Consider the following 26213-nt stretch of genomic DNA (forward strand, 5'->3'; position numbering starts at 1 on the left):
TATTAAATATTTTCTGCATTGGCTTTTGACCTGTGGAAGGTGACCAGCGAGGGTGTGGTTTTTTGTGTTTCTTAGTTCAGAGAAATGTTTTAAAGGAATGTGTGAAAGAATTAGGGCTAGGGGAGATTAGTGAAAGGAACTGAGGAGTGAAGTGAAGATGGCTGTCAAGTCCCTGGACAGAGGTCCGCAACCTAAGGCGCACGGGCTGGTTCCGGCCCAAATGGGTTCTGGATCCAGCCCGCGGATGGTCCAGAAATTGCCTCATGGTTCTGATTCATATAGTTCAGGCTGCACCACTTTTTTCTTTCCCTGATGGCGGCACACCTCCTTCCCTTCTCCTGGCTTCTGCCCGCCCTGTGGAGGAAGGGGGCTAGACTTTGATTGGTGCAGGCAGCATTGTTTCCCTCTGATTGGTTGCAGAGTTCTTTCCTCCTCCCTCCCTCCTCCTAGAGCCGAGAGGAAAGGGCCTGGGCTTTGTTTGTGCCAGCGTGGTTGCTCGACGGCCGCCATTTAAGGCAGCCCCTCTCCAGCCCTCAACTGGCTCACTGCTCCTGCCGCCGCAGCCAGTAGTTCCGTTCTGAGACACCCTCCCAGGGTTCTGGGGTGTATGAAGCCTTGTTCCTCTGTTTTTAACTCTGCTACCGAAACCGTCTTCCCCCTCCAGGACGGGAGAGCGGAGAACACGCGTCTTGCAGAAGGAACCGCTCGCTGCATTCGGTAGCGGAGTTAAAAACAGGGAATCAAGGCTTCGCACACCCCAGAACCCTGGGAGGGTGTCTCAGAACGGAACAGATATGCTACGGCGCAGAACTGAGACCTTCAGAACTTTATTATTGTTTTTTGATGCAATCTTTGGATCGTGTAGTAATGAGAGAGTGCGTATGCGCTCGCATACTCCGTCCTGCCACAAGGTTTGAGGACAGTGATCCGGCCCTCGACTTTAAAAGGTTGCTGATCCCTGTCTCTGGGTGTGCAAAAAAGAATTTGGAAGTGTTTGTTTTCATTCTTGGGGGCCATGATGTTTGGCAACCCTCTCTTTTTCAAGAGCTAATGTCAGGGCTATGAGAGGCTAAGGAAAAGCCTTCTGTTTGTTTTTAATTAAAAAAAACCTTCAAAATGTGACAAATGTTTGTGGGGGCTCCATCTGTTGCTGCTGAGGGGGCTCTGAATCTCACCCCCAAATGTCTGCCATGATGGTAGCAGGATGGGAGAAGTCAAGTGCCCAGAATCAAAAAGGAAAGTATTTCCTGCATCTTTCTTGAAGGAAATGGGTATTTCTGAAACCTCAGACAGAGTTCATGTTGACAGCATTGAAGCTGTTAATCATTAATGTCAGGGAACTGCCATCGCAACTAGTGGAGGAGGCGAGGCTCCACAGCGATGCTGGAGAGGGGCCAAGCAAGGAGAGAGGCAGGTCTCCGGCTGGGGAAGATAATCAGCGCTACACCAGAAATAGAGGGGGGCCGATGGGGGAAGCGGAGAGGAGGCTCCAGGACTCTTCGCAGGAGACCAGCGAGGAGAGCACAGGTCCTCTGCTGCCCAAACCCACCCTGCGCAGAAGACTTCCGCGCAGTGAAAGTAGGCGGTGACTTGGCGTCAAAGAGCTTCTTTGCTGGAAGAGGTTCAAGAAACGCCCACAGACGGATTCTGCTAGCAACTGAACAGCCACAAAGTGAAGGGCTGTCCAGCCAGGAAAGGTTTAACCAGGCCACCTAGCCAGGAGTGGCGGCAACTTACGCACGAGCAACCCCACATAACCATTACAATTAACCACTTAATGTCATATTTATCACTGCTGATGAAAAGAGTCTACCCTTCAAAGAAACAGGCGGCATTTCATACAATATAATGATGTCCTAAACAAACAATCAGACCCAGAAACTCCAGCAGCTGCAGAATGCCATGGCGAGGCCCCTTACGGGGTCCTTGCCATGGGATCACATTCATCAATACAATACGATACGATACGATAATCTTTATTGTCATTGTCCCATACAGAACAACCAAATTGAAAAAATCTACATCAGACATTCCAAAACCAACACTGATTCCCATAATTAAATACAATATACTCACATAGAGACTACCTTACACTGCGTTTAAAACCAAAATCGCATTTGGATAGAAACTGTTTTTCAGTTTCATCCAGTGCTTTACCAACAGCACTAGTTCCTGGTGGAGTACAGGGTCAGGTTTAAGGTGCTGGTTTTGAGCTATAAAGCCCTATGCGGCCTAGGACCCACGTACCTAGGGGACCGCCTCTCCTGGTATGCCCCATGGAAGACTTTAAGGTCCACAGATGACAACACCTTGGAGGTCCCAAGTCACAAGGTGGTTAGATTGGTCTGAACTAGGGCCAGGGCCTTTTCCGTACTGGCCCTGACTTGGTGGAACGCTCTGTCACAAGGGACAAGGGCCCTGAAAAAGTGTCTCCACCCCCTTCGTTCTACCCAGACACTGAGGTCCAGCGCTGAGGGCCTTCTGGCGGTTCCCTCACTGCGAGAAGCCAAGTTTACAGGGAACCAGACAGAGGGCCTTCTTGGTAGTGGCGCCTTCCCTGTGGAACGCCCTCCCACCAGCTGTCAAAGAGAGCAACAACTACCAGACTTTTAGAAGACATCTGAAGGCAGCCCTGTTTAGGGAAGCTTTTAATGTTTGATGTATTACGGTATTTTAATATTTTGTTGGAAGCCGCCCAGAGTGGCTGGGGAAGCCCAGCCAGATGGGTGGGGTATAAATAATAAATGATGATGATGATTTTTGTTGGAAGCCGCCCAGAGTGGCTGGGGAAGCCCAGCCAGATGGGTGGGGTATAAATAATAAATGATGATGATGATGATGATGATGATGATGATGATGATGATGGGCATCTTTCCGTAGGGCCTGTAAGACAGAGCTGTTCCGCCTGGCCTTTGGTTTGGACTCAGTCTGACCCTTATGTTTCCCTCCCCTTATGGTTTTGATCTATGGGCTACTTTTAAAATGAGGCTGCATTTTAAATTGTATTTCAACTTGTATTTTGAATTGGGTTTTTCCCCCTATTATGTTTTTATTGTAATTTTACTGGTGTTAGCCTCCTGGGGAGGGCGGGGCATAAATAAAATTTATTATGATTATATATTTGACTTCTGGAAGGTGGGGCAAGATGCGGAGGGAATCTGTATTACATCTGGAGGAGAGAAGGCGGGGGGGGGGAGGAGCTCAGTGCACCCAGGAGACGCCAGTTGTTGGTTGTAGTTGCATCTATACAAAGTGCATAGCCTTTGTCCCTCCATAAAGAAATGGGGGGGGGGGGTGAAGGCTGAGCACACACCTAAGGGCGACACAGAGAGAGGGGTGGATTCTGCTGTATCTTTCCCTGTCTGGATCAAAATCCACACACAATAGGGCAGGGTGAGGGCACAATCAATGATGTTATGGAGCTGTGTTGAAAGGCATTGCTTCATGACCCTAAGAACCCCTTCTCAAAAAACAAGCAATTCAGAGAATTTAAACTGCAAACACATACATACACACACACACAAAAAACAACAACACACGTTTAGAACAGATAATTACCCCCCCAAAAGAAAGCAGTCTGGTGCCACATTGGGTAGGGGTCACTGTAACACACTCTACATGGGGCTGCCTTTACAAAGAGCTCAGAAACTTCAACGGCTCAAAGAGCTGCAGACACTTTGCTGACCAGGCCTGGCTATAGGCAGCATAGGACTCCCATATTAGAACAGCTCCATCTGCCTAATAGTCTGTTTCTGGACACAATGTGCTGGTTATCACCTATAAGTCCTGCTTTGCCTAATACAAAAATGCCATGTCCTGTATTGATAGTTTTGTCCAGTATTTCAGATCTATCTCTCTCCCCCCCCCCCCCCGCCAAATTGGGGATTCTCTCCAAGCACCTTTGTTTGAAAGGGTGTGTGAATGTGAAAAGTCCTGCATTTAAACTCTGGGTAGCCAAGCACAGACAGACTGACAGATTCATGAGTATCTGGGTGCGTGCATGCATGTGTGACAAATTCCAGGGGGGGCATCCTGTGAGGCTGCAGGAGATTGGAATGGATTGTTTTGAAGTCACTTCAGTACCAGGTGGAAAAAGAAAACCAACTGTCCACCAACCCCCCTCCCTGCCCTGCCCTGGATTCACCACCCTGTTCCTTGTTTTACTGCCCTGTATTTTGCCTCACACTTACTAAGCTAAATTTTGGCTTAGTTTTGGTTTAGCAAACCTGACTAACATGCCACTTTCAAGCCTGAAATCTTTTTTCCTCCCGTTTTGGTTTGGAAGTTGGAGGAAAGTCAGATTCATGATCTGCGACTGCCCATTTATTTGGACTTTTCAGCACTGTGGCCGCTGTCGCCCCTAAGCTCACGCCAGCAATGTCTAGGCAACACGATGACCATGTATATACGCAATGGACAAGCTTTACAGAATTCCTTCAAACCCATAACAAGTACAAAATGAAATCTTTAGTCTCAAAGTCTCTGGAAATCTTTCAATGAAGTGAGGAACCAGACTTTGTAGGATGAAAGACAAGCTGTGAAGCTTTGTGTATTCAGCAAATATGATGTCCAACACTGAACAGTGATTCCGGATATTGACTACTGTTTTGTAGAATTATTCGTCAGCGTGGTGGGAGGATATAGAATTGCTTCATAAACTGAAACTAAAATTTTTGTAAAGTGGTACGTCATGCAGGTCATCGTCTGCAAAGATGACCTGCATGACATACCACTTTACAAAAATTATAAACTAGAATACAAACAGTAATGAAAAAGATTACATACCCCATCTTATTTCAAATGAATGTATGTAAATGAAAATATCAAATCCTATGGAATAGTGCTCATGTAATAATATAGTCACTGCTACTAACAATATTTTTTGAAAAACATATAAAGCCAACTCCAGGTGGTGCTAATAACAAGGAGTTTGAGTTTAAAGGTACGTACAGTGCAAAGTAACAATACAAATACAAGGAGATTGGGATAAAAGGAGCAGTGTAAAGTTACAGATAAAATAAAAATAATCGAACAACACAATTAAGGGTTAACTCAGAGTTTAGACCCCCTGGATAAATGGTTTTAAACATGAAAATAAATTGTGTTTCTTGCTGCCGTAACTATCACTCATAATCTTTTCTGATGCTAATTGCCTTCTGATTCACCCATAAAACTGTAAATAATAGATCTGTATCTGAATGATTATGAGAAAATGTTCTACCAGAGGTGCCTCCAAATTAGCATTACGAATACGTGATTGGTGTTCACCAATCCGAACCCCCACAATAAATTACAAGGACATCGAATCAGGTAGACTACGTCTGTGGTTTGACAGGTACTAAAATGACAAATAATAATCTGAAGTTCGTTTTCTCATCCTAAATTTCTTTCGTCTGTAAGGCAAATGGGCAAGATGAGCATCTACCGCATCTATGATGTCCAGTGGGGCCGGAAGTGCTAATTGTGTGAGGAATGATTTTTTCAGAATTTATGTCTGTATCTACTAACATATCTTAAATGGATTTGATCTGCCTCAGGCCTATCAGAGGAAACTCATTACACCCTGGTATGTTCCAGAATACATGCTAATGTTTGCGTATTATTCTGATGATTCTATCCGCATGAGAGGTGTATTCTAATGATCCTGTGACACGGTTTTGAGAATGTGAGGTGGTAGTGGGACTGAGAAGAAATGTTTGATCCTTTGTGAGGGATTTAATTTTGGATCCCTCCAAAATGGTAGAAGGATATCCCCTGGAACAAAGAGAATGAGCTAGGATATCTGCACTATTATAAAAATCGTGGTTAAAAGAGGAATTTCTTTTAAGGCGTAAAAATTGTCTGCAAGGTAAGTTATCCCGCAAAGAAGAATCTTTTTTCATTTCGAAATTCAAATGTGGTAATTGTGAAATATATTTTACAAAATAAATAAAATAAAGAATAAAAAAATATTTTTAAAAAGGGTGGCCCTGCGGGAAATGCCCCAAGCAGCGTCCCTCTGCCCAGCTTCTCTGGGTCTCACATACACCCCCCACACACCTGCCTGTGCAGGGAGACAGACAGGCAACGAGGCCAGTGGCTGTGCTGAACCAAACCCGGACAGCTGCCAGCTGCTGCTTTTGCTGCCTTCGTGTGATGTGATGGCGGCAGCAGCAGCAGAGGCAGCAACCCTCTCATTCCACTAACGAAAGGAACCTCTGAATCCTGGTGCTGGGCTGGCTCCCTTCACCATCCCTCCACTTGGATACCCACTCACACAGAGAGAGAGACGCATGCAGCCTCTTGCCTTCCCTCACATTGCGCACTGCCCCCAACCTCAACTTGCCCTCTTGGTCAGGCTGCCGAGAGGGAGGGAAGGGTGGGTTTCTGCTGGGCCAGAGCCGCTTCTCTTCGGGGCGACACCCCCTCCAAACCCCCTCCCTTTTCTGTTCTGACCGGCTGTCTTGCAGGGCCCCCAGGTATCATATAAAGACCCTCTATTTACAGCAAGAGCTGGGGAGTTGGCTGTGCAGCGATGTTTTGAAAACAAATCCTTTCTTAAGAGCGTATCTGTGTATGAACAGGGTGAGCCTGTGAGCTGGATTCAGGAACTAAAGTATTAACCATCAGAAAAAATGGCCAGGATGCCCAGGTAAAGGCAATCAGTGACCATTATCAGGTATCCTGGCAGACAGGTTTTCTGCTGTAGACCGCCCCTTGATATATGAATGATGTTTTGGGGGGTGGTCTTGAGCTACAGAGGAGGCAATTTTCAAATGTCTATATAAGAGCTTGCACACCATTGTTCTAGGTTCCTCTCTTCCCTCCCTGTGTGTGGGGAGTGGGGGACCCTGTTGCAACAGTTTAATAAAGCTCATGCTTACTAGCTGCTTTGCTTCTCAATATTCTCTGGCTGGCCTCTGTTTTTAAGAATAATAATAATTAATTTATTATTATGGTCAGAGACCAGCTTGCTGGAATTAAATGTCTGTTATATATATTTATGTATGTGTTTGCCTGGTACATTTATGAACATTTATTTTATATCTTAGACCTTATAATTCTCATAACAGCCTCTGTTATTTTCTCCTACTGATAGAGAACCTACTTAAGGACTCTATATGGGCTTTTAGATACTCCATAAGGGAAAGGGAGCAGTATTTTAAGTATAACAGCTGCATACAGGTATTACTGGACAGAGCCAATCGTCTTCCACCCCCTGTGCAATTATGGTGTTTGGGGGAAAAGTGGGGCTTCATTCCGCGAGTACTCAAACATCCCCAACATTCCCCAACTGTTCAAAGTATGGCACTTACTGTAACAATTCCATGGTGAGTACCTGCACCTTTATTGCTTTAATAGCAAGCACTGAAAAAAGGGGTTGCTTCTTAAATTTATTGCTTTATTTTTCATGACAGAAAACGAAGCATAGAACTCCCCCTCTGTCCTCACAAATTAAAATTGCCCTCCACTTTCTCTCAGTACTTCCCACGAAGAATATTTATTTCACATCCGTGGTGTACATTCAGCACATATTTAAAGTACATGGTTCCCCCCAAAAGATTCATGGGAGGGGTTGCATGGGAGGAATTCTTTGGCAGTTAGTCTGTCCGGCAGCTGCTGCTGCTGCAAGTCCCTGTTCAATGTTCCTGTGTCTCTGTGTCTGTGAGGAGAATACAGGCCACTGCAAAAGACACTGTGTGTAATGAATGTGCAATAAGCCAGAGAGAGAGTGTTGCCCCTTCAGCAGACATCACACACACACACTACCAAAATCAACACAATCACTTCTGCAAATGTCCCCACAAAACACTTCATTACAGTTTTCCCTATCTATTCAAAGGGACTCTGCTGCACATAACAATTCACTGATAAATGTACAGTGGTACCTCGGGTTAAGTACTTAATTCGTTCCGCAAGTCCGTTCTTAACCTGAAACTGTTCTTAACCTGAAGCACCACTTTAGCTAATGGGGCCGCTGCACCGCCGGAGGACAATTTCTGTTCTCATCCTGAAGCAAAGTTCTTAACCCGAGGTACTATTTCTGGGTTAGGGGAGTCTGTAACCTGAAGCGTATGTAACCCGAGGTACCACTGTATCTATGCACTGGCTCACTGGGAAAACTTCAGAAATTCATATAGAATCACTTGAGTGTTGGATTTACACCATTCCAACGTTGTTCTGTTCAGGAAGGAAATGGCTGCCAAGGGAGGAGCTTGGGACATGAGTGAGGGCAGCCATAATCTCTATAGTGTGAGCCCATGTACTCAGCAGCCCCTCTGCCTGAGTGATATAATCTCTGGCATCCTGATACCTGAGTGCGGGACAGGTAGCCATTCCAGAAACAATAGCAAACCCAGATCAAGACAAAAGGGTGTGATTAACTTGGCTGGGAAACAGGGACATGTAAATATCTCTTTTGCATCACTTGATGAGTGTATGGTGGAGGTCAGTCGAAGGGTGGGGGCAAGCCCTGATGCTCAGGTTTCTGTCGCCAGACACGCCCCCCCCCCAAAAAAAATTGTGATGTAATTTGTAATGTATCTGTTGTGACGTGGGGTTTGTGATTTCAGCTCTCTTGACATAATATGCTGGAGACAGTTCTCTAGTAACACTTCTTTATTACAGCAAACAAGACTGAAGACTGAGGAGGGGAAAGCTACATTTATAGGGACAGGGGACTAGCTAGAAAGGATACATTTTGGAGGGAACAATATCAGGCAATCACAGTCCTGCCTTTTGGAGGAAACCAATAAGACAGAGGATCCAAATACAGCAGTTTAAATGAACCAATAGTAGCTGTACCCTCTGAAACCAAAAGGCAGTTACTTTACCCTAATGCAAATACAGACAATAATAATACAGATATAAAATCCTTTGACTCAATACACAACAGTATCCATGATGTAATTTTAGGGGTGTTGTAGGTATCTCTGTAAAACTGATCAAAGTGGGAGCCACCCTTTGCTCTGGGCTTCCTTCCTGGTGGTGGGTGGAAGTCCTGTTGCAATAGTTTTTTAAAAATAAAGATCAGGCCTCCTGGCTGCTGTTTGCTCCTATATTCCTGGTTGGTGTCTTTGTTTGGTAATCCAGGGAAGCTCAAGGATTTTCCTATAACAAGACCCTTGAACTAGCTCCTTAAAATGCAATCTGAACAAAACTGGTGAAGCAGTGACGACAATATATTCTTGCAAGAGCTGAGAGCCAAAGCAGGCACAGTCCAGCTGGGGCAAAGAATGAGCTTTTATTCCCCATGCACACGTTCCCTCCCTCGTCTCCCCATTGGTTGGGGGCTACAAGGTTTTCCTTCCCCCAATTATCAAATAACAGACAAGCGGCTGAGCGTGGAGAGAAACTTCTCCTTCCTCCTCTGAGTTGTCTCCACTTCCGGCTTCACCAGCAGAGATAATTTCCCGGCTGGCAAAGGAGGGAGGGAGGGGAGGAGGCGGAAGCGGGGCTGCGTCGTGCGGAGGCGGAGGAGGGGGCTTCTTCCTAATTAAGGCTCCTAATTAAGCGCCCTCACTCCCTGCCTCCCACGCGGGGGCTCCCATTCCCGCCCCCGCTGCCCGGGATTTCGGGTGAGTGCAAAGCCAGTGGCGGGGAAGGAGGGAAGGGGCTTTGCGAGGGGGTCCAGGAGGAGAAGCCCCGGAACGGGGAGAGGCGGCCCTCCACAAGATCCGGGCGGGGAGAAGGGAGGGAAGGGAGCTGTTTCCTTAAAGGGGGCCTGGAGGGCAGGGGGGGAGAAGCTTCAGCCAGCAGGGATCTGGTGCAAAGGGAGCTGCAGGGAAGGAGGCGGGAAAGGGGAGAGGGGTGGGCATTGCTGGCCAGGATCGCCTTAATAATAGTATTAATTTTAATTTCAATATTTATAACCCAGCAGAAGACCCCTTGCAGGAGGGCCTCAGTGTCCGGCGTACCTCCTTAGGCAACAGGCGAAAGCCTTTCTCTTTTCCCAGGGGTTTGGCTCAATAAACAGTCTATGGACTTCACAACTGGATTGGGGGGGAGGGTTGTCTTTTTTATTTCTTACTCTGCTATACATCTCTGTGTTTTTCTATTGTAAGCAGCCCTGTGATCTTTGGAGGAAGGGAAGTATAGAATTGGAAAGAATAGCAGTAAAAATAGGTTTTAAAGAAGTGTCCTCTTTAAGAAATCACGTGGTGTAAACGTGTATGTTGTCCTCTAGGTCCAAACACACAGACACACATATAGTAGGAACAAGCATTGCTCTAAAGTGCTTATCTTGCAAACTTGCCATCTAAGTGGTTTACTCCTGACCAAAGTTCCTGTTTCCCAAAAGGACAGGAGGGAGAGCAGAGGAGGAAATGGATGGTTTGAAGGCTCTTTCCCTCAGCCGCCTCTCTCCCCTGAGGAACAAGAGCAAAGGGTGTTTGCAGGGCAGGAGGACAGAGGAGGAGGCAGTGAGGGCAGAGGGAGCAGTGGGCGGATCCACCGCCTCTCCTAGGGGGTCCTGATGCAAGCATGGGGCTTCCTTCTTCTCCATGCAAGGGCCACCCATCTATTCAGAGCAGTTCTTTGCAGATTAACTCTTAAGTTCCAAGGGATCTACTCTCAGGCCACTAATGTACATACCATGCCAGCCTTAGGAAAGGGAGGTGGGACAGGCAGGTGAAAGGAATTGGCAAAGGTGTTTGAAAATGGTTGGAGGCTTTTGGGAAGGGGGTGCCCAATTGGGGCTTCTCCAGGGGCAGCTGAATGTCTTGGGCAGGAGAATCCCTGCAGGGGCTCTCAGACTCCCTTGGCTTCTTCTTCCCTCCCTCCCAGGAAGCTGCAACTTGCTCTGGATTCTGCGCTCCTCAGGAATCTGAACCTGCAAACCTAGCTGAGACTGAACCTGCAACCCTGGCCAGGATGGAAGGAGGAAGATGGACGGTTGACCTGGTCAGGCTGTCTCCCGCATCCCTCCCCACAACCTCTGAGCATTCCCTCCCAGGACCCTTGGAGAAATCTGGTGAGTTCCAGGGGAGAGGAGATGGGGACAGGGATAGATGGATGGTGGAGGGAGAAAGAGGAAAAGATGGAGAGGAGACAAATGGAAGGAAGTTCCTGACAGGAAGAAGGAAGGGGTGAGGCCTTCTCCAAAGCAGCTCTTTGTTTCTTGAATCCTTTTCCTAATGTAGTGGGGGCAGATTTTCTTCCTCCAGGCTTTGAAATCTTAGGTGTTATTTCCACGGCAAGAATAATTGATGATAATGATGTTGCACACCAATCCTGAACAATGGGTGAAGGGGAATGGATATGCTTCCCATAACTATTTATAATTAATGCATTTAAATTGTTTCTATTCCTCTTATTTTTTATAGACAGGGTCACAATGATACATTCCACCAGCATCAAAACACAATAGATGCATGCACCTCCCCAGTTTGGTGGGCTTAAGGGACAAAGGACCAGTTATCATGATACACGATTCCTGTGGCTGGAGGCTCTACACTTAGGATTGGGCATATAAAGTCCAAGAGCGTCTGGTATTATAAGCAAATTGTGTAAATCTTAAAGACTGGGGATGTTTGTGAGAGTGAGTGAGTGAGTGAGTGAGTGGGATAATAATTTTAAAGCCCCTGTGTAATGGCTTTGTTCTCCCGCACAGACGTGAGACAACTCCAGTAGTAATTATCTCAGGTTTATTGCTCAAATTCACAAATCACTGTGCAGCTCAGTCTTCAGCCTGTTCATCCCAGCTTGCAGTTGCCAAGTCCTCCAGCAAAGAAGCCCCCACTTTCGCTTTCTTTCCCCCTCTTCTCACAGATTCTCTCGAGCCTACGATTTTTTGGACAGGCTATTTCGGGGGCTCTGTCAAACCTCAAACTGGAGCTAACAGTCTGTGCCCCCCCCCGTTACCCCCTCTTCCTGCTCTTTGTTCTTTGCTCCTGCTGCAGCTTGGCTGCTCCTCCCCTGCATCACATTCCAACCGAATCACATCTCTTGCATTCTCAGGCTCTGTCAGCGGAGGCACAAGAGGCTTGAGATTCACGGAGCTGACACCCTGTAATTTTGTCCGTCCCTAAGCTTCCATGGAGATATTGTGGTACAACCTTGGTGCAAATTTCAAAATAAGTACACAAAGCCAACAAAGAGACTCAAAAGTTTATAGTGGCACCAGCTTTCCTAGTCAAGAGTCCACTTTGTCAGACTGCAGCCCACACAAGCGTAGGCCATAATACATTTATCAGCTTTTAAGGGCTGCAAAGATGAAAAAACAGAAGCGTAGTTCATCTATGGAATCTATCCTACAGGAGACAGTGACGGCCAGCAACATGGATAGCTTGAAAAAAAGGATAAGACTGACGTCTCTGCTCTGCCCTCATGGTCCTAGGCAATAACGCTTCTTAATACTAGTTTCTAGAAAGCACACGAAGGCAGAGAAGACTCTTGTGCTCCAATCCTGCTTGCTGGTTTCCCACAGGCATCTGCTTGGCCTCTGTGAGAAGAGGATGCTGGACTAGGTGGGCCTTTGCCTGATCCAGCAGGCTCTTCTTAGGTTCCAGTATAGTGCAATATTTTTACAGTTACATGTAGCACTTAAGTTTTATTTATTTCACAAGGGAGATACTGTTACTTGAGCCTGAGATCATTTCTTCACTTCAGAAAGTAAAAATAGATGTGTCTAATAAGCCAATTCCACCATAGATCTGTATTATAAAATGATGGTGCTTTACCAAGTGTGAATGGAGTGATCATGTGTTGCTCTTGCCATTATCTCATATTCATTCCTAAAAATATGAAACCTAGAGAGGACAGTGGAGAATGGAGACGGTGTAAAAATGAGAGACGGTGCAGGCTGGGATTGACATGTGTGCAGTTCCCTTTTTGTCTTTCTTGAAAGTCTAACAGGATTCTCTTTCCTCCCAGACTCCCAAAAAGTTGAGGAGGATGAAAGTCAGAATTCTATGGAGCCACATGTGAATTTATTGGGAAGGAGAAAGAAACTGAGGATACAACAACAAACTCACAAAGGAGAGAAACCATTTGAATGTATTGAATGTGGAAAGAGCTTCAGTACAAGTGGAACACTTAGAATACATCAACGAACTCACACGGGGGAGAAACCATTTAAATGTATTGAATGTGCAAAGAGCTTCAGTACAAGTGGAACCCTTAGAATACATCAACGAACTCACACTGGGGAGAAACCATTTAAATGTATTGAATGTGGAAAAAGCTTCAGTAGGAATGGAGCACTTAGAATACACCAACGAACTCACACGGGGGAGAAACCATTTAAATGTATTGAATGTGGAAAGAGCTTCAATCAATATGTAGTCCTTAGAATACATCAACGAACTCACACTGGGGAGAAACCATTTAAATGTATTGAATGTGGAAAGAGCTTCAGTGAAAGTGGGAAAGTTAGAATGCATCAACGAACCCATACTGGGGAGAAACCATTTAAATGTATTGAATGTGGGAAAAGCTTCAGTAAAAGTGGGAAACTTAGAATACATCAACGAACTCACACAGGGGAGAAACCATTCAAATGTATGGAATGTGGAAAGAGCTTCAGTGAAAGTGGAACACTTAGAAGACATCAACGTACTCACACAGGGGAGAAACCATTTGAATGTATTGAATGTGGAAAGAGCTTCAGTACAAGTGGAACACTTAGAATACATCAACTAACTCACACGGGGGAGAAACCATTTAAATGTATTGAATGTAGAAAGAGCTTCAGTACAAGTGGGAAACTTAGAATACATCAACGAACTCATATGGGGGAGAAACCATTTGAATGTATTGAATGTGGAAAAAGCTTCAGTGAAAGTGGGAAACTTAGAATACATCAACGAACTCATACTGGGGAGAAACCATTTAAATGTATGGAATGTGCAAAGAGCTTCAGTACAAGTGGAACCCTTAGAAGACACCAACAAACTCACACGAGGAGAAACCATTTAAATGTGTTGAATGTAGAAATAGCTTCAGTAAAAATGAACTCCTTAGAAGACATCAGCTAACTCACACACGATGAAAACTAAAGGTGTACTGAATATGGAAAGGGCTTCAGAGGGAGAGGAGACCTTAATATTCATTAGCAAATTCACACTAGGGAAATGATATAAATGGAGTTTTCCACTCAGGGTTCACTACTTACATCAAGAAACTCATAAAGGGGGAAATCAGTTGTAAATGCATGGAATGATGTTTTAGTGTTTGTACTTAAATTTGTATACACATATATATGTATTAAAGTAATGAAGGTCACATATACTAAATGTACAAAATAAGTGGCAACTTGTTGCTCTTCATGTAAACAAAAATAACTCCTACGTCCAGTCACTCTTCCCTGTGTGGACTCTGCTGGGAAGGCTGACCTGGCAGGAGAGCAGAGTAGCAGCGGTCCTGCGTCCGCGTGAGAAAAAAGGGATAAATCAGTCCAGAGACAGTCCGTTCTTCTCTCTACTAGCGTTTATTTACAAAGCAGTAAAAACTTCCATCAGAAACTTCCGACATCTCCGTGCCCAAAGGCACTCTTAGCAGCTCTAAGCTCAGCTGCTTCTCTGTCCGTTGCAGAGAAGAATCTGCTCAGCGTCATGACGCACTTCATCTGCCTTGGGCTGCTCCCAGCTCCTCCCAAATGCTCCTCCCCAGAAGCAGGGCACCTCGGAGTTTTAACCCTGTCAGTTCCAAACTCCACACTTGCTAAATAAACCGGGAGAGAGTGTGAATCTGCAATGCTCAAGGTGTGTGTTGAATCTGTTGAGTTTTCAGGTCCGCCTTTCACTGCCAAAATGATGGGCTGCCCTTGTCTTGTAGATCAGCATTCCAGGCGCTCTTTACTTGAACTTTGCATAATCTATTGAAGACCTTTTTACTGATAGCATTTTCCAGCTGAATGAAAGGTCCCTGTGTTAAATGTTCATTTGAGATTGCTTTTAAAACTCATCTCCTATTTTCTGTGCTCTTGTGTACCTATTTAGAACTGTTTTTATTAAATATTTTCTGCATTGGCTTTTGACCTGTGGAAGGTGACCAGTGAGGGTGTTTTTTGTGTTCCTTAGTTCACCGAAATGTTTTAAAGGAATGTGGAAGAATTAGGGCTAGGGGAGATGAGTGAAAGGGACTGAGGAGTGGGAGACTGATTTGTTGTGAATGTGGGAGGTGGAGAGGGAGAGAAGAGAGAGCTCCGTTATTTGGTCAGGGCTGTGGCTAAAGGCCTTGGTCGAGCTTTTCTGGGAATTGTAGTCTCAGGATGTCCAATTGTAGTTGGCTGAGGCGGCTCAGAAACCTCTGAGAGGTTCCTCCCAGAACTACAGTTCCCAGAGTTCCTAGGAAGTGAAGATGGCTGTGAAGTCTCTGGACAGAGGTCAGCAACCTAAGGGCCACGGGCTGGTTCTGACCCGAATGGGTTCTGGATCCGTCCCACAGAAGGTCCAGAAATCGCATCATGGTTCTGATTCGTATAGTTTGGGCTGCACCATTTCTCTCTCTCTTTTTCTCTTCCTGACGGCGGCACTTCCTCCCTCCCTTCTGGCTTCTCCCCTGCCCTGCAGAGGATGGGGGCTAGCCTTTGATTAGTGCCAGCAGCATTGTTTCCCTCTGATTGGCTGCAGAGTTCTTTTGTTGGTTATACTTGCGTCTATACAAAGTGTATAGCTTTTGCCCCTCCATAAAGAAATGGGGAGGAGACAAGAGCTGGAATAGCTGACCAGAAGGAAATGTAACCTGGGAACTTCATGTTCCTCCCCCAGCTCCCTGACCCCAAGAAAAGACTCCTCCAGGGAGACAGGTGAGCATCACAGCTAAACCCCACATTATGCTCTCCAGTAGCTAATCGCTCAGACAGGGCTATTTTCATTCAGTTCTTTGTGTTTGTGTGTGTGTGGGGGGGGGGTGGTTTTACCTTCCCTTCTTCCCTTGCAATCATGACAAAAATGAAACCTCCACAGCAATGCTTTTAGCCCCAGAAGAGGAGCTCCCCTTGGTGTCATGGAAGGGGTCCAAGGGAGTGAGGAGATTTCACCCCTCCCATATCCAAGAATCTCCTGATGAGTCTGGTGATTTTCCAGAGAGGAGGGGCGATGTTCTGCTCTCTACTTATTCTGCTCCAGCACCACATCAAAGAGTTAGTCAGTCAGTGTGTTGGAGAGAGAGAGACTGAGTGTTAGAGATCGTGTGTATAGATAAGGTTGCTGCTAAGAGCAGCTGCAGGCACTCAGTGCGGTTCAGCATTCATTTATGCTTAGACCTCATTAAGCTCTGTACATAGTTGTGTATTATAGCTGTAGATAGAATAAAGATATTCTACAGAGCTGCTCTCCGAGTCGTTTATACTCTGCTATACTCTGCTATACTCTGCTGTGCGACGACTGTCTTGTGGAAGTGAATCTGGTGCTCACAACTCTAAGCTGTGAGTCCACAGCACTTTGACCTGTTCCTGTGCAGAAGGTGGTCTCTGGAAGTGCTACCCAGCTCGCCTAGCCCAGTCGGGGCTGAAGTGGATGAGTCCAGTTGGTGGCACTGGCTCAAGGGCGATGCTGACATCGGTTATGGGCCCAGTCGTTGTTCCAGTCGTCTGACCAGACGTTGTCCCAGTCATCCCAGTCGCCAGAGGTTTCTGTTGCTGATTGCTGGACGGCGGAACGGAGGCTGCATGCTGGACTGATTTGTGGTGCCCAGAAGCAGAGCTGTTTTGGAGCAGAGTGTTCAAGCTGCCGCTGTTGCTGCTGCTTGATTTATGGAGGTGTGTTGCTGACTGCCAAAAGGAAAGAAGATAGCATCCCTGTTTGCCTGTTAATTGCGCTCTGAGTGGGAGAGAGAGTGGCTGAAGGAGTCAAGGCTTTATCTGTGTTGCATGAAGGAAGTGTCTTGCTTTAAGTGATAGCAGACATGGCCTGTGCACATTCTGGCCAGATGACTCTGCCCTTTCCTCTCCTCACGCCCAAGACCTATGCTGTATGGCAGGTCAAGATGAAAGCGCTTTTACAGAGGCAAACAGGGATGCTATCTTCTTCTCTTTGCAGTGTTTAGAGCAGATAATTACCCCCCCCCCCCAAGAGGCAGTCTGGTGCCACGTTGTGTAGGGGTCACTGTAACACACTCTACATGGGGCTGCCATGTACTTTCTGCCTGGAACTTTCTGTGCTCAGAAAGTTCAACTGGCTCAAAGAGCTGCAGACACATTGCTGACCAGGGCTGGCTATAGGCAGCATAAAGGTAAAGGTAAAGGTACCCCTGCCCGTACGGGCCAGTCTTGACAGACTCTAGGGTTGTGCGCTCATCTCACTCTAGAGGCCGGGAGCCGGCGCCGTCCGCAGCCACTTCCGGGTCACGTGGCCAGCGTGACATAGCTGCTCTGGCGAGCCTGCACCAGAGCAGCACACGGAACGCCGTTTACCTTCCCGCTATAAAGCGGTACCTATTTATCTACTTGCACTTTAAGGGTGCTTTTGAACTGCTAGGTGGGCAGGAGCTGGGACCGAAAGACGGGAGCTCACCCCGCCGCGGGGATTCGAACCGCCGACCATACGATCGGCAAGTCCTAGGCACTGTGGTTTTACCCACAGCGCCACCCGCGTCCACAGTGAGAACAGTGGTTCTCAAGGAAGAGGCAGCCCAGGAATACAAGGTAGGAATTCACCTTGACACTTGCTAACAAAATCCTTTCATAGCTTTTTGTGAGGGTGTGGCTGCTAATCTTTAACCTGGGATGAGCACTAAGAATTGGGCCTCATCCCTCTGTTATTTAAAATAAAATAAAATGCTTGTTCTGCTTCTAAAGAAACCCTTTAGAATGCATTTTTAGTCTTTTCTCATATTAAAAAATCACTATTTTTAACAGCTGTGCAAACGTGCTCCTGTACAATGCAGTGTCAGAATAACAAAAGAATGAAACATCTCATGAGAGCCTTGTTTTTTAAATATACAGCTAAAAAACCTAAAGGCTTCTACAACATTTATGAGATGCAAATCTAATAGCAGGGCTCCCAGGCACTACAAGGCAACCTGATATTCACGCCTCCCCCCCCCCATCCCAACTCTGAGCTTTTGGTTTCTCTTTAGACACTCATTTGTGGTCGCCTGGAACATTTGAGAAAAAGAGAGAGAACATTGTGGCATATGTAGCAAACATAGAAGAAGAAAGAGTGCAACCTTTTCGGCAAGAGGTTCCACTCAGAGGTTCCACTCTGACAAAAGCATCAGAGGAGGCTGGTATCTTTCCTAATAACTCATCGCTGGAAACAGAAGCTGCAGAGCTCTAGCAGAAGGAAGCTTAAACTTGAGAAGTCAGTGGATGCTTGTTGGAGATGGCTAGGAGAAGCAGCAGCAGTTGCAAATAAGTTCTGCAATGATGAAGAAGCTTAGGATCTCCCTCTGGGACCAGAGAGAGGAAAGTTCACAGGATTACATAAAGGACTGAACATTGTTTGCAACGTGCTTCTTTATCAAGTTCATCTTATTGTAAGACTGTTTGAGACTCTTGTGCAGTAAAGCTTCAAAAATTATTCTTGTGATGGAGAGAACTCATTTCCCACACAAGGTCCAGATCAGGAATTCCATGGAACAACTTTAACAAGTACCTGAAGAACCAAACCACGATGTAGCCGTGCTCTTTCCATCCCTTTCCAAGAATTGCAACAATCTGTTCCTCCAAATGGTTTTCCCTTCACTACAGTCATCTGAAGGCACCAACTATGCCCTGTTGGCCCCGATCCTTCTCCGTATGAAGGCTCCCTCTTCTGCTGAATGGAGGCAGGAGACCAGAGACAGCAAAGGAAAAATCAGGGAAAGACAGACCCTCCAAGTGCCACTGTCTTCCAGGGATGTCCCTGATTTACAGAAGCTGTTGTCAGTTTCTGATTTGATGCCAGAGGGTATGGGGTTATGTGACCCCCAAGTTGTCTGAAGGTTATCCTGTATAGGGATTTTTTAAAATGTTTTATTATGTTTTTATATATGTTGGTAGCTGCCTGGAGTGGCTTGGGCAACCTAGTAAGATGTGTGGGGTATAAATAGTAAAATTATCATTATAAAACAGGACACCCCTATTTTCATCAGAGAGATGTTGGAGGGTGTGGAAAGATAACAGAGCCCAGCCCTGGCATCTGTTGCTGTAGCTAAGTGATCACATGACCTAGGCCAGCAGAGCTGGGAACTGGACTGCCTCCTCCAGCTGCTAGGCATTCAGGCCCCTGGGTGGCATCGTCCCAGCTTCATGAAATGGTATTTCAGGAATATTTCCTGTAGAGGATTTGGAAACCAAATCCTCCTGTAGAGGATTTGCATACTGATCGCAAGGAGACTTATTTGTGCAACATACTGAAGAGCTTATAAAATGCCAGGTACATTCCAATGTTCTAATAAATTTTGAGAGACAGCTTTCTAAACAAAACCCACTTATTTCAGAAGACAACGAAAGCGTATAGAAAGGGGAAGTTTTTGGGTTTCTCTAAAAACCATCGGACTATTGTGTACACAATTTCAAGGTAACATTACACTTTATTTCCACTTTTTCTCACATGGGACTCGAACTCACAACCTTGAGATAAAGCACCTCACGCTCTACCGACTGAGTTAAGACAGCTCAGTGATTTGTGTACACGGGGACAGAGATGGCGGCGTGTGAACATCCCTAGAGAAGGGTGCAAAAAGCTTGTTCCCTGCTGCTCCAGAGCTAGGAATGGACCAGATCTCATAGGGTTAATCCATTTGCCCCGACAGCTAAGAGCAGAACCTCCAGGATCAGAAGCAGCGGGCTGCAAATTCGAGGGCAGGGGAAGCAGCAGGGCGGTCTCGCAGCCCTCGCCTTGCAAGGGGGCGCATCCAGCCTCGCAGCCTCCCAGGGCCCAACCCACAGCCAGCGAGCTCCGATGCTCAGAGAGGCAGGAAACGGGGCCAGCCAGGGGGACTTGAGAGCGGCTGCACTTTCCTGTCCCCCGCCGAGGAGAGCGGAGGAGCAGCGGCCCGTGGCCTGGCGAGTTTCCCCGGAGAGGAGCCGGATTCCGGTGCAGGGACGGAGCGAGGAGTCCGAGGTGCAGGAGGCGGGGGGGGGGCAGGAGGGGGAGGAGAGCAGGTGCGCCTGGCAGGATCAGGCCCCGAGTGGAGTCAGAGGCTGCAGGGCGCCCCCCAACCGGGCAGGAAGGGGAAGGGGCGCAGCTGAGGGGCAGGGCATCTGCAGGAGGGCACAGGGGCAAACATCTCTGGCTCAGGCTGGCACGGACCCTGCCGGAAACCCTGGGGAGCTGCTCCCTTCAGTCCTGAGCTCAAGGGGCAGAATGAGGGGTCCAAGGCAGCTGCTGCTTCGCGGTGGACGATGCATATAGCCGCTCACGGATCAGCGGCGTAGCTGGGGCTTTTACCTCCCGGGGCGGTCACTGAGTCTGCCGCCCCTCTCCCTGTCCCGCATCAGGGAGCCCCGTCCTCTTCCACGGTCCTCCCTCTCGCCTGCTTCTGCCTCCCTCCAAGGGCAATGAGTGGGTTCCGGGGCGGCAGCACAGGCAGAAGCTCACGCTCTCCCACCGCCGGAGAGGGAAGGCGAGGCAGGGGGGAAAGTGCAGCAGGTAGGTGCCCCTCTCACTCTGCAGCCCCTGACACCCTTTGCAGGCCACTGCTCCTGCCCCCCTTCCTCTGCCAGTGCCATTGATAAACCTATCGCCATCCTTCATAAATTGGACAGATCGCATTTCAAAGCTTTCTTTGCCACCACCATCACCGCATCTTGTAGCAATGATGTCCATCAGATTCATTTAGCAAGGAAATGGATTCTTTTGCCTGCCCCACATCAAGGTACACTGTGCCCATACATGGAGGTTCAGTTGATCTGTCATAGCTAATAAAACAGCTAATGGATCTTTTCCCGGAGAACGCATCTGATCTTTTCCCAAGCTATCTTTAATATATATATATATATATATTATTAATAATAGGGGGAAAGAGAGGACCCAAATAATTACCGCCCAGTCAGTCTGACATCAATACCAGGGAAGATTCTGGAGCAGATCATTAAGCAAACAGTCTGTGAGCACCTAGAAAGGAATGCTGTGATCACCAATAGTCAGCATGGATTTCTGAAAAATAAGTCATGTCAGACTAACCTCATCTCATTTTTTGACAGAATTACAAGCCTGGTAGATGAAGGGAACGCAGTGGATGTAGCCTACCTTGATTTCAGCAAGGCATTTGACAAGGTGCCCCATGATATTCTTGTAAAGAAGCTTGTAAAATGCGGTCTTGACTATGCTACCACTCAGTGGATTTGTAACTGGCTGACTGACCGAACCCAAAGGGTGCTCATCAATGGTTCCTCTTCATCCTGGAGAAGAGTGACTAGTGGGGTGCCACAGGGTTCTGTCTTGGGCCCGGTCTTATTCAACATCTTTATCAACGACTTGGATGATGGACTCAAGGGCATCCTGATCAAATTTGCAGATGACACCAAACTGGGAGGGGTGGCTAACACCCCAGAGGACAGGATCACACTTCAAAATGACCTTGACAGATTAGAGAACTGGGCCAAAACAAACAAGATGAATTTTAACAGGGAGAAATGTAAAGTATTGCACTTGGGCAAAAAAAATGAGAGGCACAAATACAAGATGGGTGACACCTGGCTTGAGAGCAGTACATGTGAAAAGGATCTAGGAGTCTTAGTTGACCACAAACTTGACATGAGCCAACAGTGTGATGCGGCAGCTAAAAAAGCCAATGCAATTCTGGGCTGCATCAATAGGAGTATAGCATCTAGATCAAGGGAAGTAATAGTGCCACTGTATTCTGCTCTGGTCAGACCTCACCTGGAGTACTGTGTCCAGTTCTGGGCACCACAGTTCAAGAAGGACACTGACAAAATGGAACGTGTCCAGAGGAGGGCAACCAAAATGGTCAAAGGCCTGGAAACGATGCCTTATGAGGAACGGCTAAGGGAGCTGGGCATGTTTAGCCTGGAGAAGAGGAGGTTAAGGGGTGATATGATAGCCATGTTCAAATATATAAAAGGATGTCACATAGAGGAGGGAGAAAGGTTGTTTTCTGCTGCTCCAGAGAAGCGGACATGGAGCAATGGATCCAAACTACAAGAAAGAAGATTCCACCTAAACATTAGGAAGAACTTCCTGACAGTAAGAGCTGTTCGACAGTGGAATTTGCTGCCAAGGAGTGTGGTGGAGTCTCCTTCTTTGGAGGTCTTTAAGCAGAGGCTTGACAACCATATGTCAGGAGTGCTCTGATGGTGTTTCCTGCTTGGCAGGGGGTTGGACTCGATGGCCCTTGTGGTCTCTTCCAGCTCTATGATTCTATGATTCTATTAAAGTTTCAAAAGTATAACACAAGAAGTAACAACAAAAACATCACAAAAACAAAAAGGAAACAATCAAACAAAGACAAATACACAAAAATAGAATAAACCTTCTATAACATAACCTTCGTTAACTTGTTTCTTTGACCTCCTCACACCTCCCTTTTTTGTATTCTGCTTCAATTAACTATTTCAGCAAATCCTTTCCATCTTTCCCAAGTTTTTATCCTTTAATTAGTCTTAAGATAGTGTAATTAACCTTTCCTGCTTTCCATCAACAGTCTATTAAACATAAATCCTTTTATAATACTTATGCAAAAGTCACATAACTTCATTCCAGCCTCCTTCTAAACTTCCTTGATTTTACTATGTTTCTGTAAATAGTCTTTAAATTTCTTCCAATCTTCTTCCTGTTGGTTTCTGCTTTCCTTCACTGTGCAGCGAAAGGGCTTGTCACGAGACAGGTGTTTACATTCCACAGTATGTACTGTTGGAGTTTCTCACGGGAAAGGGAGACTGGATGTGACGTACACTGGTTTCCTGTTTTTCACTGTGTGATTCTCTCCAAGCTGTCGAGGAGAGAGGATGCTTTCTCTGCTCCTGCAGAGGCAAGATGTCTTTCTGTAATATATCTGCTTTGAACTGTAAATAAAGCAATATTGAGTATGTAGTACGTACTCCTCATCCTTCTGCTGGGCACAGAACTCTGCTTTACACCAACACGTGGTTATGGGCTCCAGAAGTCGAGTCGGAGTGCCGGCAAAGGATCGGAATGCAGAGGGACAGATCGGATTGGAATCTGCTCTGCGCGTAAAAGTGATTGATGAGGTATGTACTACTGCTCCGGGCAGCCTGCCAGCTTCTAGTTAATGGCTTTATGGCTGGACTTTGAACTTTTAAAGCCGTTTTGCCGGGAACAGGCAAAAGGCTCCCAGGCACAAGTTACTATGCTGGGGAAATCGAAAGTAACTTTTAAAAGCGCCTTTGGAATAAGGCAGCTGCAGCAGTGACGCAGCAAGATTTAAAGCAGCATATATGACGCTGAAGGCTAATGCCAGAGTCATGATGGCCCTTCAGGATGCTTGTGGGATTCCTAAGCTCAACAAGAAAAATTATGCGGACTGGGTTTTGTATGCAGAGGCAATTCTGCGGAAAGAGGGTTTGTTTGAGGTGATTACAGAAACCCCCCCCAGCTCCAGTTACAGATGCATGGAAAGCTAAGGATTCCAAAGCACGGGGAGCACTTACATTGATAGTATCCCCAGAAGAGCTCTGTCTATTGCGTGATAAGACCTCAGCCAGAGAAATTTGGGGTTCTTTGAGAGAGGCTCACTTAAGGACAGAAGCTGGATCTACTATGTTTTACTTTAACAAGCAGCATAATATGGCTCTTGCTGAAGGTGGAGATGTGCGTTTACATCTGATGGGGATGCAAAATCTGAGACATGAGCTGCAACAGAGAGGACTCAACTTTCCAGAGGCTGTGTATTCTTTCATGATACTACAATCTTTGGGTTCAGGTTGGGAGTCTGTTGCAACCCAGATTGCTGTGCAGCCAACAGCTCAGCTGACAGTGGACTTTGTTACTGCCGTGGTTTTAAATGAAGCAGATCGCCGGGGTGCTAGCTGCATGGGCAAGGGGGAGTCTTCACAGACGTCATCCCATAGTGCAGTGGAACCACCAGATGGCGCCAAAGCTTTGAAGGCAGTGAAATGCTATTCGTGTGGACGTCTAGGCCATATAAAGAGGGAATGCAAATATCCCAAGGCCAAGACAGAGCAGCGCAGCGAAAGCTCATCGCGTGGAAAAGGCCGAGGCAAAGGTCCGGTGTCCAGGACAACGCAGCACAAGGCTATGGTTTCACGCTTCACTCCAAAGGTTGCAGAGGTCCAGAAGACGTCTAGATCTTTCTTCGTTGTTGATTCGGCGGCGACCCACCACATGTGCAACGATAAGAGACTATTTGTGTCTTTTACACCGCAGGAAGGTGCGATTCACCAGGCGGATGACCACACTATTCCCAGTAAAGGCTACGGAACTGTTGTTCTTCACAGTTTGGACTTATCGATACAGAATGTCCTTTACGTGCCAGACGCTAAACATAATCTGCTCAGCGTTGGACAGCTAATTGAGCGGAACATTGACGTGTCCTTCAAGAACAAGAAGTGCATCATCACAAAGAAAAATGACTATGTATTGCATGCTGAATATGTTGATCGTTTGTTTGTTTTGTATTATGATGATGTTGTGCAGGATGACACTTGTTGCATTGCAGATTCTAACAAAAGTTTGCATGCAGGATGTATTCATGATTTTCATCGAAAATTTGGACATTTGCATTTTGAGGCAGTATCTAAAATGCCTGCCTTGGTTGAAGGTATGACTATTAAACCCTGCAGGTACCACATGAAGTGCAAAGCATGCGCAGCAAACAAGGTGAAAATGGCTGCGAAAGGTAAGGTGTCTAGTAGGCAAGCTACGGAACCATACCAAATTGTTCATGTTGATTTGGTTGGACCACTATCGCCCTCTTTGGGTGGAAATAGGTACTTCATGGTTCTCATTGACGCATTTTCGAGGTATATTTTTGTGTACAATCTCAAGCAGAAATCAGAGGCTTTTCCTAGGTTCAAGGAATTCTGTGCTTGGTTGGAAAATGTGCATGGTAAGAAGATAAAGACTCTTTTCAGTGATCGCGGGGGAGAATTCACTTCTCAGCAGTTTGAAGCTTTTCTGGCTGAGAAAGGAATTCAACATGATTTGTCTAGTCCTCGCTCGCCATGGCAGAATGGACTTGCGGAACGGGCAAATCAGACATTGCTTCAAGGGTTAAAAACCTTGCTGCATGATGCCAATCTTCCAGAGAGTTATTGGGCCGAATCTCTCTCGTGTTTTGTTTACAGTTACAATCGCAGGTTATCTTCAGCGATTGGTTGTACCCCCTATGAGAAGATGTTTGGCAAGAAGCCATACATCAAACACATGAAAATTTTTGGTTCTGACATGTGGGTTCACTCACCACAGAACTCCAAGTTAGACAAGCGTGGATTGCATGGTATCTTTCTAGGTTATCAGAAAGGTTCTTACAGAATAATGATGACTGACTCTAAGACAATTAAGCTCACGAGAAGTGTTGAGTACAATGCAAAGTGGGGGGAGAATGTGGGAATTTTCCAATGTTATCCTGATGACGGTGATGAGACTGAGGATAGTCAAAAGCAACCACAACAACCCACACCCACTGATGAAGGTTCTGAGTCTGAATCTGAAACTGAATCAGGTGATTCAGAGGATTTCAAGAGTGCGAAAGCCTCTATGCGACCCTCTGAATGCTCTGATCGAGAAGAATTGGAGGAACCATTGTTCACAATAGGTCGTTTTTCTCCTAAGAAGGAAGAGGAGAGTGTTGAAGACTTAAGGCTAATTCGTAGGTCACAAAGAGCCACAAAAGGCAAACCTCCAAAGAGATTTGCTGATGAATTTGCTACGATAGCAATAACAGCTGTTAAAAGCTCCAAGAAGGTATTTGAACCTTCAAGTTTCCAAGAAATCCAGGGTTTGGATTCAAAGGAAGCTGAGCCATGGTTAAATGCCATGAAGGCTGAGCTTGATTCCTTGGAAAGGAACAAAACATGGGAGCTAGTTCCAGTAGTTCCAGGAATGAAACTGCTTGGAAGCAAATGGGTCTTCAAAGCGAAGACAGATCAAAATGGCAAGATAGTCAGACACAAAGCCAGATTGGTAGCCAGAGGTTTTGCACAGGTACCAGGTGAAGACTATCACGAGACCTACTCACCCACAGTGAGGTATGAAAGCATTAGGCTTATGCTCAAGCTAGCTGCAGAGGAAAACCTACACATTAGTCACCATGATATTAATACAGCTTTTCTGTACGGATCTCTGGATGAATCACTTTATATGCTTCCACCTGATGGCGTACAGGTAAAACAGGGATTTGTTTGTGCTCTGAAGAAATCCCTT

General features: G+C 46.3%; 3 protein-coding genes and 1 long non-coding RNA gene across 6 annotated transcripts in view; 2 read left to right on the forward strand and 2 right to left on the reverse strand.

Moving 5' to 3' along the window:
• LOC114592429 (tripartite motif-containing protein 10-like) overlaps nucleotides 1–26213 on the reverse strand; it is a 647260-nt gene that overhangs the window by 546438 nt on the left and 74609 nt on the right. The window lies entirely within an intron of this gene.
• Nucleotides 1–26213, reverse strand: part of LOC144326614 (uncharacterized) — a 94232-nt gene that overhangs the window by 65734 nt on the left and 2285 nt on the right. The gene's annotated exons all lie outside the window — the stretch shown is intronic.
• LOC144326177 (uncharacterized) lies at nucleotides 9404–14970 on the forward strand. 3 transcript variants are annotated; one of them, XM_077922507.1, is made up of 3 exons: nucleotides 9404–9557; nucleotides 10801–10951; nucleotides 12853–14970. In XM_077922507.1, the coding sequence occupies exons 2-3, from the start codon at nucleotides 10852–10854 to the stop codon at nucleotides 13953–13955; spliced, it is 1203 nt and encodes a 400-aa protein (XP_077778633.1). In that variant the 5' UTR covers nucleotides 9404–9557; nucleotides 10801–10851; the 3' UTR covers nucleotides 13956–14970. The 3 variants fall into 3 exon arrangements, with proteins under 3 accessions (XP_077778633.1, XP_077778628.1, XP_077778634.1); XM_077922502.1 differs by having other exon boundaries at nucleotides 9405–9557; nucleotides 10765–10951; XM_077922508.1 differs by lacking the exons at nucleotides 9404–9557; nucleotides 10801–10951 and adding an exon at nucleotides 10987–11066.
• Nucleotides 19887–26213, forward strand: part of LOC114591011 (uncharacterized) — a 37227-nt gene continuing 30900 nt past the window's right edge. The window contains 2 exon segments of the mRNA XM_077923046.1: nucleotides 19887–19970; nucleotides 21053–22055. Of these exon segments, the coding sequence (XP_077779172.1) occupies nucleotides 21465–22055 (591 nt within the window). The 5' untranslated portion in view covers nucleotides 19887–19970; nucleotides 21053–21464.

Source organism: Podarcis muralis, chromosome 2, assembly GCF_964188315.1.
Source record: "Podarcis muralis chromosome 2, rPodMur119.hap1.1, whole genome shotgun sequence".
Taxonomy (NCBI): domain Eukaryota; kingdom Metazoa; phylum Chordata; class Lepidosauria; order Squamata; family Lacertidae; genus Podarcis; species Podarcis muralis.